Below are 13,822 nucleotides of genomic sequence, written 5' to 3'. Positions count from 1 at the left end.
GCAAACCCGCCCCCCTGGGCTGTCTCAGGGAAGAAAACGAGCTCGTTGTGTCCCGACAGCAGCCACAGACATGGCTGAATCAGTAACTATCAACAGGTTGTCTGAAAACAGCAGTAATATGTGTGGGGGAATAAATACACAAATACTGGAGAAGCAGCAGACTATTTCGGCAGTTAATTATAGACTTCTACATCCTGGGAGGGTGGAATTTTATGAGGCACATAAAAAATGGGATGTATTTAAAAACAGCCCAGATTTATTCTTTTCATTGATTCTGCATGCCGACTTTGAAAATGCATGGATTAAATCAGAATGAAAAGGTGCCTGCATGATTGTCTTCTGCACGTATCACAAATTAATTCCCCTCAGTAAGAAGCAGAGTTTCCAGTTCAAGGCTTCATTTGCATTATACACACTTTTTATTAATAGTGCAGATAAAGAAATCATTCTGAATAAAAGACACCAGGATCTGACAAGAGCCACTGGGATCAGTGAAGAGGATTCATTGCACCGAGTGATCTGGATCACAGCTTAAGCACGACACGGAGATACAATATTGACTTGAGCTGGTCCAAGTTCATCCATCCAGGAATAAATACAGCAAGCTAAAGTGAAAGGCTGTAAAATACTATCCTGGGCTCTGACAACCCTCCCATGCCTGACTGGATAACAAGCTGTATGGGGAGAACCCAGGGTGCCAACTGCAAGTGTTAATGAGCTATGTAAACAAGGAACACTGAGTCAAATCAGAGGTGTTACTACACCTGATTAGCCGCTGGTCCAGCTGGTACTGAACCAGTGTTCACAGTGAACACACAGTGACAAAAAGGGATTTTGACAACAGTGAAATAAGTACAGGGCTCCGGGCTCCATCTGTTAAATGTATTAAAGAACTGATAGCACATGTCTCTTCACTGTATTTGACAACGATTTTGCAAAATCCCCAGTAACTAGAAAACACAGGCTGAAACTAAAATGGAGATCTTTGCCAGAGATGGCAATTAGCTAGTGGAACAAGGCTATAAAATCCATGATGGATTCTCCAGATGGAGATTGTTATACTCACCAGGACTGAATGTTTCACAAACTGGAATTAATTCACGGCATCGTGCAAAAAACTAAATTAGATTAGTTCCAAGCCCTTTTACCTAACAAGCTGTGACTTTCTGAACCTGCACCTAAGGAAAGTTAGCAAAGACACCATTCAAGAATGGCTGCACATCTAGGAAAGGAAACTTTTTCTAAAGATTATTATACTTGGCCAACTTAAAGCATTCAGAAGTTGTGAGTCAGGGCCCCAAGCATCAAGCAACTGGCTCAAAAATACTGACATTTTAAAAGGAAAAAATAGTGGTTCATTTTTATTTGCCTTCTAGTTGTTTTGTCCTTTAAGCTTCAAGGTTCAAGTTCTGGTCTGCAACTGTGATGTCCATAAAACAGAAGTCACTAAATCTGATTTATATAAATGCTGAGACTACCCCTCCATCATATGACTCTAGGATTTCTTCAGTACAACACCAATTAATTATCTTGAAATTTACAATACATTTCAAGATTTCGCCCCAATGATTATAAAGGCAATGTTTCCTTTAAAACCAGTCATGTGCAAAACAAAAAGTCAAACCAAAAAAGGAAATTGAGCAGCAGCTACAGTTATTCCATTATTCTTCAAGAGTTCCAAGCCAGCACTGGTCCATTTCCAAACACATTTCCCTTTTCAGAGAAGGACTGTGGGGAAGTGGGGGTTCAGTGACCCTTTAAGTCTCTTCCATCCCTGGTATCTGTGAGTGCTTTTTCTGGATCGATGCTCTCTATGTTTCTCCTCTTTTCTGGAAAACAGAAGACTCTCGCATGGTCCCTGTCCAGAACATGCCAGGATGGATGGGCTGGGGAACTGATATGACCAAGACAGAGGGAAGGAGATGCTGGGGTATATGACATTCCCATCTGACCATGAGCAAAGTTCTGTTTCCGTCAGCCTCTTTCCCAGACACTCCTGATGAGATGAAAGCTGAAATTCCTTACCTCACTTGTTCCTCTAACAGAAAAACCAGCCTCTCCAAACCCTACTGTTAATTAACCTTATGAAACCAGGCAGTCCCCTATCTCAACCTCTTCTGCCAAGGTCCTCCATCCCAGCCAGATGCCTGGCAGTGAGCATCCCCAGAGCCCAGATAAGGGGAGAAGCAGTGAGCAAGTGCAGGGTTCACAGGAAGGTTCATGCTTAGGAGCAACCCAGGAGTGTAACACAGCACTCCCCCTGCACCCAACTACTCCAGCAGGGCTCAGACAGCGACTGCTACCCAGGCAAATCCTCTAATAAAGACAGGGCTGACATCCCTGAACAGGTAACCTGCCTTTATCCTCTCCAAAGATTGAAATACTTGGCACAGAGACTACTTTATGAAGTTGCATTTTAGGCAGCCCAGACATGGGCAAGCCCATTCTGTCATGCAGCCCAAGATGCATGCAAGGATGCACTGGAGCACAGCTGCTGAGATAAAGAAATGATAAGTGATGAATAAGCATGCAGGGACCAAAGTCACCTCCTAAATGCTTTTGTCAACCAAATCATCCTGGGTGACAGGACCATACAGGACCTGGGACCAGTTATAAACTGGGATAAGCACAGAATAAACTGAGTGAGTTTATTTCCTGGTTTTTAGTGACAGCAGGTCATAATAATTGAGAAAAAGCCCAGGTAATGAATATTTCAGTGTGCCGAAGGAAAGTGAAAAGTTGACATCCTTGTGTTTAAAAATACAGAGAAGCCTGAGATGAAGATGAAGATCACCACTTTGCTGAGACCCAGAGGCTCAGAGGCTCACTGTCTGACATCTGAACACAGCCAAATGTTCCCTCATTCACTGATGGGAAATCTTCCCAAAATCCAGGCAGCACACAAAAGGAGCCAAGAAGGACCTGAAAATGACCACCTGTACATCAGGGTCCAGAATTGCCTTAAATAAAGCTCGAGACACCATACACCTTGGAGCAAACCCAGCTTTGGTGAAACGAGCCCAGCCACACCAACCCCCTACCTAACATCTGTACAAGCTTGCTGGCATAGCCAGCAGGGATATTTGCAGACTGACAAGTATTAAGGCCCTTGCTGAGTTGCAAGAAAGATACCACTGAAGACTTTTTTAGTAAGTGTGCAAAACTTGGCAGCTCTGCTCTGTCACGCTGCCAGTCCTCTGCTGCACCACATATCCCTCCCCCTGGTGCCCCAGGGCCTGACAGGAGGGAGATTCCTCCAGCACCATGCAAAGAAAGCACACAGGGGTAGCAGACATCCCCCCTGCAGTGTGATTTGGGGGTAAACGATGCCAGGAATGAGCAATGACCACCACCATGAGCCAGTGGATTTCTCCACACAGCTGCTGGGGTGATCCAGCCTTTGCTGAGGACTGGCATGGAAATCTGCACTGAATCAAGAGTGTTTCTCAGCATTAACCTTGCTGATCAGGCAACTGGGAAAAGCTTTGGAAGCAGCCCCAAACAGTTTTCCATTTGACTCCACTGACGTTCTCAGTTAGCTGAAGCAGCGCATGCAGCACCCAGCTCTGCTCACTTGCACAGACTCAGAACACTCTGTGGCTATTGAACCAGCATTTTCCAAGAGTGGTAAAAATACCCAAACCAGCTCCTTTTCTGTGGAGATGAATCTGCTTGGTGCTGGAGATGTTTGTTAGCACCACAAAGAACTGCAGGAAAGCATGGCCCCAGTTGCCCTCACATCCACATAGGTCTTTCTTTGCACAAACAGGCATTTTTGCTGAGGTCTTAAAAATACCATCTTGCTCTGAAAAAATTGCATAAACTCTGCACAATGGCCATACATGTAGCTGTCGAAAGACTCAGCGCAGGCTTGCTGCTTGTCACAGCCACATTGCCCCTGTCACTGAAACTACACTTTGAGCTTCTACCTGTCTCAACACGAAACCCATCTTTGCTGCAAACATAGAAAAGCAGAGCATTCCCTCCTGTATTCCATGCCTTACACATTTTGGACAGAAAGAGGCAGGTCAGTTGCACCACCTTTTCTTTGTGCCTGTGCTGCATTAAAGTAACTGTGCAACCTGAAGTGATGCCAACAAAACCTTTGGGGATTCTGGGATCAGTAAAGACCCAATGAGGCAGCTTGCAACATGGAAACTGCTCACATTCACACCAAACAACTTCAGACTTCCAAACCCAACAAAATAACTGTCTGAGAGGTCAAAGAGACACGGATGAGACAGACAAACACTTGCACTGAGGTACAACATGGAAAAAGAGCCCTGAACACACCGCCTCATCTCTGAAGGCAGGACCGGCACCACTCGCAGGGATTAGCGTGCAGCCAGCAAACACTGGATTATTTTTAATGCGCTTGGAATAAACCTGTGCTCACAGGGAGGCCTGGCATGAGGGGCCCAGTACTGTGAAAGCCCCACATGAGTTCTGTGGGAAGATGTAAGCAGCACATAGTGGAATATAAGCTTTATAGAGTCCTCTGGGAGATGCAGGTGCCTCCACCAGCCAGACCTGCCATCCCTGCCACAGGATGTTAAGTCCCCACTGCAGGGCGTGATGTCCCCACCGTGTGCCTGGAGCTACAGCTCACTCTGGCCGTGTCCACACGAGGCCCAAGCCCACAGACACCCAGGCAGGACCAGGTGACCCTGCAGACCCCCCCGCAATGGCCATTACCTGCTGAGCCCGTACTCTGGGGGCGGCTGGTAGCGGACGAGGGCCAGCTCTGCCCGGGCGGGCTGGGGGGCGGCGTAGGCGGCCTTGAGGACATCTTGTGATGATTGCTCGCCGTAGAAGAGCCCGTGCTCCTGCGCCTTGCTGCCTGGGGCTGCTGCCTTGCCTTTGTAGGGGTACTCGGGAGGCGGGCCCCGTGGGTCCGTGGCCTTGCTGGGTTGTGGGGCTGCCTTGAAACCCTTCCCACCTCCTGGGGCTGGGGGATGCTGCTTGGCCCCGTTCCTCTCCAGCGAGAGCTGCATGATCCTCTCGCTCAGCGAGCGGACGTGGCCCTGCTTCAGCTCCTTCAGCGCCTCATCCTTATGCGCCTGCCCGCTGTTGGCCCGGTTCACTGTAGGCCTTCCCTCCGTCCTGGACTTTTGGCTGGAGGAGCCATAGAAACCCGGCGTGGCGGCAGTGGCTGGTGGTGCGGGCTGGCCACGGAAAAACTGGGACTGGGCTTTGGCCTCCTCATAGGTGGGGAGCTCCTCGGTGCTGTGCGGGGGCTGCGGGGCCCGAGGCTGCTTCTCCATGGCAGCACCGTCCCCCTGGTGCTCCTGCCCCTGTGGTTCCTGCCGCCCTGACGGCTGGACCATTGGCAGGTCGTCGGGAGCAAGGTTTTCTGCGGAAGAGAGAGTGCTGGCAGTGCTGTTGGAGGGGCCGGCGCTGCCCGTCGCCTGGTGCTGTATGGCCAGCAGGTTCATGTTCTCGCTGGGGTTGCCATACCTCAGCCGCTCCTGGATCAGGCGCTGCAGGACGGTGCCGGCTGCCACCTCCTCCGCCCCTCGCATCTCCGCCTCTGGCACACGGCGGAAGCTGGGCGGGCGCAGGGTGCAGAGGGTCTCCTCGGCTGGGCAGGGAGAGAAAGGCAGCCATTAGCTGTGCTATTGAGGAGCTCTAAATCCCCTTGCTGTTTCTCCCCTTCCTACATCCCACAACGGTGACACCCGTGCCCAGGATGCATCCCCATGGACTCTTCTGGCAGTACAGGAGACATGTCTGGAAGCCAACAAAGGAGGCAGAGCACTGCTCCCTGCTCATCCTCCACCCCTCCACCCTAATTCTGTTTGGCAGTGACCCCTAGGAACACATTCCAGTCCCCTCCCTGGCCTTCCCCTCCATAATATTCCATGCGTCCAGTGCCCACAGCTCTGAAACTGCCTCTAAGTCAACAAGGGACATTCCATGTCACAGGGAAATTTGGTATTTTCTAATATGGTAGGATAGGGTAGGATAGGGTAGGGTAGGGTAGGGTAGGGTAGGGTAGGGTAGGGTAGGGTAGGATAGGATAGGATAGGATAGGATAGGATAGGATAGGATAGGATAGGATAGGATAGGATAGGATAGGATAGGATAGGATAGGATAGGATAGGATAGGATAGGATAGGATAGGATAGGATAGGATAGGATAGGAGCTGACAATGGTTATCTCGTCCCACTGCTTGGCCAATTCAAAGCTCAGAAAAAGTTCAAACATTTCATTAAGGGCCTTGTCCAAATGCCTCTTTAAACACTGACAGGCCTGGGCCTTCCTCTCTAGGAAGCCTGTTCCAGTGTTTGATCTCTCCCTGGAGACAGCTTGCACAACTTACAGAGGCAGCCTGCATGGCAACACCAACTGCTGTATTTTTGATGGCCAAAGGTGTAAGTGAACTGCGTGCCATGACAAAATAAAATGTAAAATGTGTCACAGAAGAACAGTGAAATGGAACTGAAAATGAAATGGTCCTAAAGGTCAGAGAATAATCCGTGCTCTGGCATCTTCCTCTAAAACAGCAGTTTCCCTTCTGGCTGAAAACACTATTTCTAAGGGAGTCAATACTAACTGTTGTGATTTTGCTGGGTCAACACAAGGAAGGCATTATGGTTGTAGATGTAATGCCAGCATTTAAAAAAAAAACACAGACAAATTAGCTACACAACCCTAACACAGGCTACCAAAGTCATTCAAAGTCAACGGCAGCATGTTTGCACTACATAGGCAGTGGAGCTTGCCTGGAGCTAAGCATCTAGAAGCATTTGGACAAAGCTCTCAGGCACATGGTGTGATTCATGGGGTGTCCTGCATAGGGCCAGGAGATGGATTTCATTATCCCAATGGGCCCCTTTCAACTTGGCATATTCTATGATTTAACCATGGCTGAGAACCCTGGAGTCCCTCCCTCTTGGAGCCCTCCTTCCATCCTGAAAGTGCTGTAAGATGTCTATCTGAACACTGTCTGAGCTCAGATGAATGTTCTTGAAAGACTCCAGTGCAGACAAAAGTGAAGAGAGTCTTCCAATGTCCCTAGGCAAGAAGGAGGTGCTTTCTGCAGTTTGTTTTCTTGAGGTCACTCTTGGCAACTTTCTCTCTCCTGCTGTTCCCAGTTCTCAGAGGAGTCTGTCAGGACTTACATTTGGTTTTTAGCATTTGAAAACAGTTTAAAAGCAAACTTTCTCTTGAGGTCTGGTCATTTCCCTGAGGTTTCATCAGTTATTACACATGCTGTGGGATAACATATACAACCAAAATGCCAGAGGGAAAGAAAAGCCTTTGACTCTTAACAATGATAAGAGGTCATTTCTGCTAACATTTCCATGGCAAAGCCTTAAAGATGATTGTGGGGCTCAAAAGGGAGAGAAGATTCCCAGGCTGTTTCACTCTACACCTGCCCTAGCAGATACACCTCTCCTGCTTTCCCTGAAGCAATGTTATCTGCCTGCCAGCCTCACCCGCTGGGGTTGCACCCTGGCCACCAGCTCTCAGAGGGTCTGTCAACTCCTCGGTATGGTGTTTGAGGCAGGAAGATGCACAGACACACAGTGCATCTCCATCTACCTGTCTGCTCAACAGCCAAGTATCCAGCTGCTTTAAATGTCCCTGCAGTTACAGCAAACTCTTGCTGCTTTGGTCATGTTATCACAGCACACAGAAGACTCATCACACTGGACATTTTCACAGACAAGCAACGTCTCCCTAACACACCAGAAAGCTTACAGTTTAGGTTGTTAGACAATGCCTGAGAAAAGCCTGAGGAAAAGGGATAAAGCCAACATCACACAGTCAAGGCAGTTTTTAATAATACACCAGGATTTCCGCTTCTGTGCTAGTCATGTTATCATCCTTTTATCTAGGAGGTGTACTTTAAATTGCCTACTATTGAAGTCCAGAAGGACTGACCACAGTGAGCTTTCCACAGTGCCTATGGTCTTGCTCCATCAGCAAAAGAGCCATGGAAACTGGTCCAGCTGTGCAGTGAAAAGCAGCCATGTCCTGAAGGACAGGTGGAAATGATGCACCCTCCACGAATACAGGTGACAAGTGACGGTGGGTCACAATACACAAGTCGAAGGTAACTTTGACTCTACAAAGAGTGAGGAGCTGGCCTTCAACTCTCTAAATATTATTTGTAAATGGTTTAATGCTCAATTTATACTTTGGGTAAAACCTGGAAGAAAATGCAGTGTGTTCATACAGAAGTGTGGCCATGTACTTACCAGCTTTTTCTTTGGCACTGATCACTTCAGCTGTTAGTGGGGACACTTCATGCCTGCCAGCAAACAACTGGTGATCCTGGTAGAGAAAGCCAGAGTCTTCCAGTACCTGAACTGGGCTGGTTGGCTTGTAACAAACAGATGTGGAGCCTGTAAGAAAGAAGAACAGAATGCCACTAAAAAAATGCATGAATGACAAAATGTGAAGCCACGACTTATGACAGTAGTTCAAAAAAGTTTCTTGAGCATGGCTAGGTGCTGAGAAGCCCTTCTGAGGCCAGTGAGCAAATCACCTCTTCAGTCCTCACTTTCCAAATAACACATTAGCTCTGGGGAACAAGAGGCAAAACACCAAGTCACCAGTGCTGTTTCATGCACTGACCCAGCCTGGCCTACAAGGTGCTCAGTCCAGGTACAAAGAAATGTTTGTAGGAGCTAACAGTGAAAAGTCACAAGCTCACAAATCAAGACATAGCCCCAGGACATGAAATCAACTGAGCCATCATAAAACTGAAAAAGGGAATGGGTAAAAAGAAGGAAAGGTGAGGACACAGCCACACATTAAATAGGACTATAGTCTGGGAAAGGTCTTTCCACAAAATCTGCTCATGAGTAATAGTTTAGCAATACAAAAAATTGCTGAGACATAAAATACAACCAGTGCTATCAAGGGAGAGAGTTTATAAATCACTTTGTCCAGATGTTCTTAATACGGTAAGGAGCGGATGTAGCTCGAGGGCCATGAGAATTTGTGCTGCAGACCAACTGCACAGGAGCTGCATGCCCTGCATCCCACAGACACTGATGGCTGCACTGCACTGGTTTTGGCTAGGACAGAGTTAATTTTCTTCTCAGTAGCTACTGCAGGGCTATGTTTTGGATTTGTGCTGGAAACATTGTTGATAATACAGGGATGTTTTAGTCTCTGTCAAGCAGCACTTACACAGCATTAAGGCCTTTTCTGCTTGCAACTTGGCAAACAAGGCTCATCCTAAATCTGTTCTCAGGGGTGCTTGTTCTAACAAACTGATACAAAACGCATCACAGCAGTGTTAAGCCACGAATGACATTGGCTTGACCCTGTATTTCAAGCCACAAATGACATTGGCATAATCCTACAATTCAAGAAAGATACAGACTGTACAGGGTCCAAAGGAGGGCTGCAAAAATCACCAGTGGGCTGCAGAACCTGTTCTGAGAGGAAAGGCTGAAGGAGTTAGGTCCTTTTTTCCCAGAGAAGAGAAGGCTGTGAAAGAGCTCTCAGTACAGTCCCGCAGCATTTAAAGGGAGGCTACAGAGAAGGAAGAGGCTCTCTTTTCACAAAGAGCTACAGTGAGAAGGGGCAGCCAGCACAAGTTGCAGTAAGAGATGTTTTATCTCTTGATAAACATCTCCTTGACATAAGGATGAAACTTTTTACAGTGAGAACAATCACTCACTGAACAACCTCCCTGGGGATGTTGCAGACTCCCCATCACTGGAAGTTTTCAGTATGCGATTAGACACTGTCCTAGATAATCTCATCTAAATTGTCTCCTTCCCTCAAAAGGTTAGACCAGATGATCTGTGAGATCCCTTCCAACCTGGTCTGTTCTATGCTTCTGTGATTTTTACTTTCTCATTTTTTCTGAGAACTTACTCATTTTGTAAAGAGAGGCTCCTTGAGGTTCAAACCTTGGAAATGAGCATCTCCTGGCTGCAAGTACCCTGGCACAACAGGCACACAGCAGGCTCACTCTCCACTCACCCCACTGGTTGTCACAGGTTTTAGGCTAAGGGAATGGTCATCAACCTCCAGCCACTGCCAAGGACTTGCTTGAGCAGGAGGCAGAGTGCTCAAAGTGGCACCGGTGATGCATCTGGCCATCCCTGTGGGGCAGGAAGACCACAAGCACAGGGATCCACAGCACCTCATTCTGCAGGAAAACCAGCCATCCACAAATGACCTGGATTTATTAATCCTGACTGCTTGGTTTGTGCTCAGCTAACTACATGCTGCCTGCACATATTACACAGGTCATTGCTAGCCCCATGCAACTGCATGGAGCAAGGCGGCAGCAGGATGACAAGGGGGTAGGATCCAGCCTGTCATTTCTACAGGCACGAAGATACTATTTTCTTCTGTGCCAAGAGGAGAGGAAATAGGCATTTCTGCAAAATGTTAATGAATTCATCACTTTACCATTCATATTATGCATGAATGTGTATGGCAGTTATCTATATTTAGAAAGCAAGAGGGAAAGATTGCTTGCTTGAGTAGATCTAAGCCATATATGTACATGAAAACAAGCATAGGAGACTGGTCTGTAAATTGTGCTGATGCTGACTGAGACCCAAGAAAAATCTCAAGTACACTAATTTCCAAAATTATTGGCCTATTCTAGTAGAGAATGGAATTAAAGATATCCTTTATTGCTCCTCCACACACAGAGTCCTGCCTTGGAATTTGGAATCCTGTATGCAACCAGTGCACTTCAAACCCAAGCTTGTTCTATGAATAAAAAGTAGATTGGGTTGAAGCAAAGAAAACTTGCACACCCAAGGAAGAAGACAAGCAGCTTCAAGAATTACAGGCAACATGGGCAGCCAGCAGATACTGGCTTGGCCCCACCACTCACCAAAGAGAATTGAAAAGAAATAAACTGTTAGTAAAATTGCATCCTTGCCTCCTGCATTTCAAGTCCGTAGGCACCCTTGGGTCATGGTTTCAAATTTTACAAGATGGAGAAAAAAGACATGTTTTTTTCTTTAACAGGAGCAGAAATTCTCACCTAACAACTTGTCCCTGGTTGTCATGGCAGAGCAATATTCTACTAAAATCAGGACTGGTAAATGCCAGCATCTGCCAAACTGCTCAGTTTCTGATCTCTGCTATATGACAGTCAAAACCAAGTAGCCCCAATCCAGGCAGAAACTACTGGACTGTGCTGTACCCATGTTGATGTTTTATCATCATAAAATGATGTAATGATGTTTCATGATGTTAAAAAATGATGTAACAATATTTTATGTTCATTCACAGTAGGTTTTAATAAAATGTCAGCTGTAACTGACACAGAAACCAGTTTCTGTGTAACACAGAAAACAGTTGCCAATAGATCAGTGCTTGGCACACAGCCACAATCCAGATCGTGGGCAATAAGGCACCACTTGAAAGCTCAGTGGAACCTCACAAGCCATTTGGAGCAAGGCACAAGCCTTATTTCTTTCTCCCCTTGCTGTCACTGGAGCCTTCCAAATCCCAGCTCCCCTCTCTGAAGGGAAAGGCTTTATTACATCCAGCTCTGACATGGTGCAAGGCACCCATCCAATGGTTAGGGACTTGCTCCTTTCCCAGACCTCCATATTCCTCTACAATGGTCACCAGAAGAGCAATTTTCATCCCTACAACTGATTCCTAGTGTCAGAGCAGTGGTGCCAGCACCTAGGAGTTAAGAATCCAGTTGAGGGCAACCTAGAATGAAGATCATCACCCTGCCAGGGGCGTGTCCCTGGGGAATGGCTTTTTACCCATATCTAGCCCAAACAAGCCACAAACCACAGCTGCTGCAGCTGCTGCCCCATGTTTTGTGACAGCCACTGCCAAGAAGAACTGACCTCATCATGCCTGTAGGTGCCTGCAGGCAGCTGCCAGCTGTCCTGTGCCCTCTGCTCTCACTCTCCCAAAGCCAGGCTAGCTGCCTCAGCCCCAAGATGCCAGGATGCAGCCCAGTCCACAGGCATCACGCCTTCAATTGCCATGTATCTAGTGTCTCTTATAGCCATCTCTATAAGACATGAGCATATTTCTGGCCCAGTTCAGTCCTTGCTAAATTGTGTAGCTGCTCCAGGCCTTCATTTCTGCATCTCCACCAACTCCCCTCCATCTAAGTGACTGCCTGACACCAATTCATTTGTTTTCCTTTACTTTTAGATAAGCATGCATTCCACTGTACAGAAGCAGATGTATTATCCAGGAGGTTACTGCACAGCAGTGCAATTCATTTGAAGATTCAGAACTATTCAAATGAATCAGCTGCTAAGATTAACACCAGACAGTCAGCCAGGACCCAGAGACAGTGGAGCAACACTTAAATATTTCCTGTTTCTGATGTGGCTTCAGTCTGGTTTTGAAAAGGATCTAAAGCAAACCACATAGGAAGCTCATTGCTGTGACATGAGAGGAAAGCCATGTTTTTAAAGCAGTCACAGCATCCCCAAGAAACAAATTTACAAAAACAGTCAGAGAAGATGGTTTTCTTACAGCCAAACTGTACTACTACTCTTGTATTCAGCAAAACACCAGAAGATGCCAGTTGTGAAAACACAGCTTGCTGCTATTTAGAGGCAACACCTCAAGGGAGAGCCCAGGTAATGAGTTTCTGCATCACACCCACTACCCACCCAGGTAACATAATGTGGCTGCCTGCAGCACAGCCCATGCTGCTGGCACGTATGACTCCTCCTCTACCACCCAAAGCCACCCAGCCAAACAAAACCACAGAGCTGACCTTCAAAAATTCCTCTTTCAATCTGTACTCTACTGACTAAGTGGTTCAAAAGAGACTGAGGTGTTTCAAATATGATCCTAAGCAATCATTTGAAATTAAAAAGTAAGGAGGCTTTACACTTTCCTATAAACCCTGCCACAGTATGTAAGGGAAGTCCAAAAATGACAGGAGAAAAATTACATCATTTCCAAGCCCACCTCTGTCCTTCTGTATCAGAGCCGTGCCAAAAAGGAAAAATACCTTATTCGACATTTAAAATATTTTCTCTACCCTGCTGCTGAATAAAAATTTCAGGTCAAAAAAGGAAGAGAATTATTTAAGGGAAATAACAAAAGAACAGTGAAGCACTCCGTGGCCCAGGGGGCTGCACGAAGGCTGTACCACGAAGGGTGCACCAATCAGTCCCCTGTGACATTGGGTCACAGGGACCCTCTGCAAGGCTGGACATCCCTCCATGTGCATCCTGGCCCATGAACCCTACTTTCTCTCCTAACCATTGGCCCAGTCTTGAGAGCAGGGATTGCCATACCCCAGCCACACAGCCATGCCACTCTCCCAAAGCTGGGAGGAAGATCTGAGTTTCCTTTGGCACAGAAGAAAATAACTCGCGTGTCTTACTTCTTGGTTTAAGTATAAAAATTGGATTCCTAACAGTGTCACAAGGGATGCTTTTGGTACCTCCAACAGCACTGGGATTCTTTTGCAGCCACAGCTCCGATGAGGTGCAGGGGCTCAGGCAGCCACTGGTGACTGTTTTCCATCAGCAGCTCCCCAGTCAATGCACAAGTTTTCTAGGTCACTTCTGGGGTGGCTGACTCATCCTCACACCCCATAATTCTGCCTGGGAACCTCGCATCCAATGCCAGGGCTCCTGAGCCCTGTGAGGACTGAACAAGCATCACTAGTATCACTTCCACGGGAGCAGAGCAATATCTTGCAGGACAAAAATCCAACATGCATAATGCACACCAGATGTGAGTGAGCAGCACCTCTCATTTCCCACATGAAAGTGAGAGAAGCTGCACCCCTGTGCCTGGCGGGATTATCAGACCGAGCTACGCCTCTGCAACTCGCCGCTCTGGGTAAAGAGATCTTCATCCCAGTATCAGCTCCAGGATCTACATTGT

At 47.1% G+C, this 13,822-nt stretch overlaps 1 protein-coding gene across 3 annotated transcripts in view; it reads right to left on the bottom strand.

The window, feature by feature from the left end:
- The window catches only part of AMOTL1 (angiomotin like 1), a 74,161-nt gene that overhangs the window by 34,766 nt on the left and 25,573 nt on the right, over positions 1-13,822 (bottom strand). For all 3 annotated transcript variants that reach the window (XM_059838574.1, XM_059838575.1, XM_059838576.1), the window contains 2 exons: positions 8,209-8,355; positions 4,696-5,581 (listed from right to left, as the gene is read on the bottom strand). In XM_059838574.1, the coding sequence (XP_059694557.1) occupies positions 4,696-5,581; positions 8,209-8,355 (1,033 nt within the window). The remainder of the gene's footprint in view (positions 1-4,695; positions 5,582-8,208; positions 8,356-13,822) is intronic.

The sequence above is a fragment of the Haemorhous mexicanus genome, chromosome 2, assembly GCF_027477595.1.
Source record: "Haemorhous mexicanus isolate bHaeMex1 chromosome 2, bHaeMex1.pri, whole genome shotgun sequence".
Classification (NCBI taxonomy): Eukaryota; Metazoa; Chordata; class Aves; order Passeriformes; family Fringillidae; genus Haemorhous; species Haemorhous mexicanus.
Note: the sequence above shows the minus strand (reverse complement) of the source record. Positions and strands in the feature narration are given on the sequence as shown.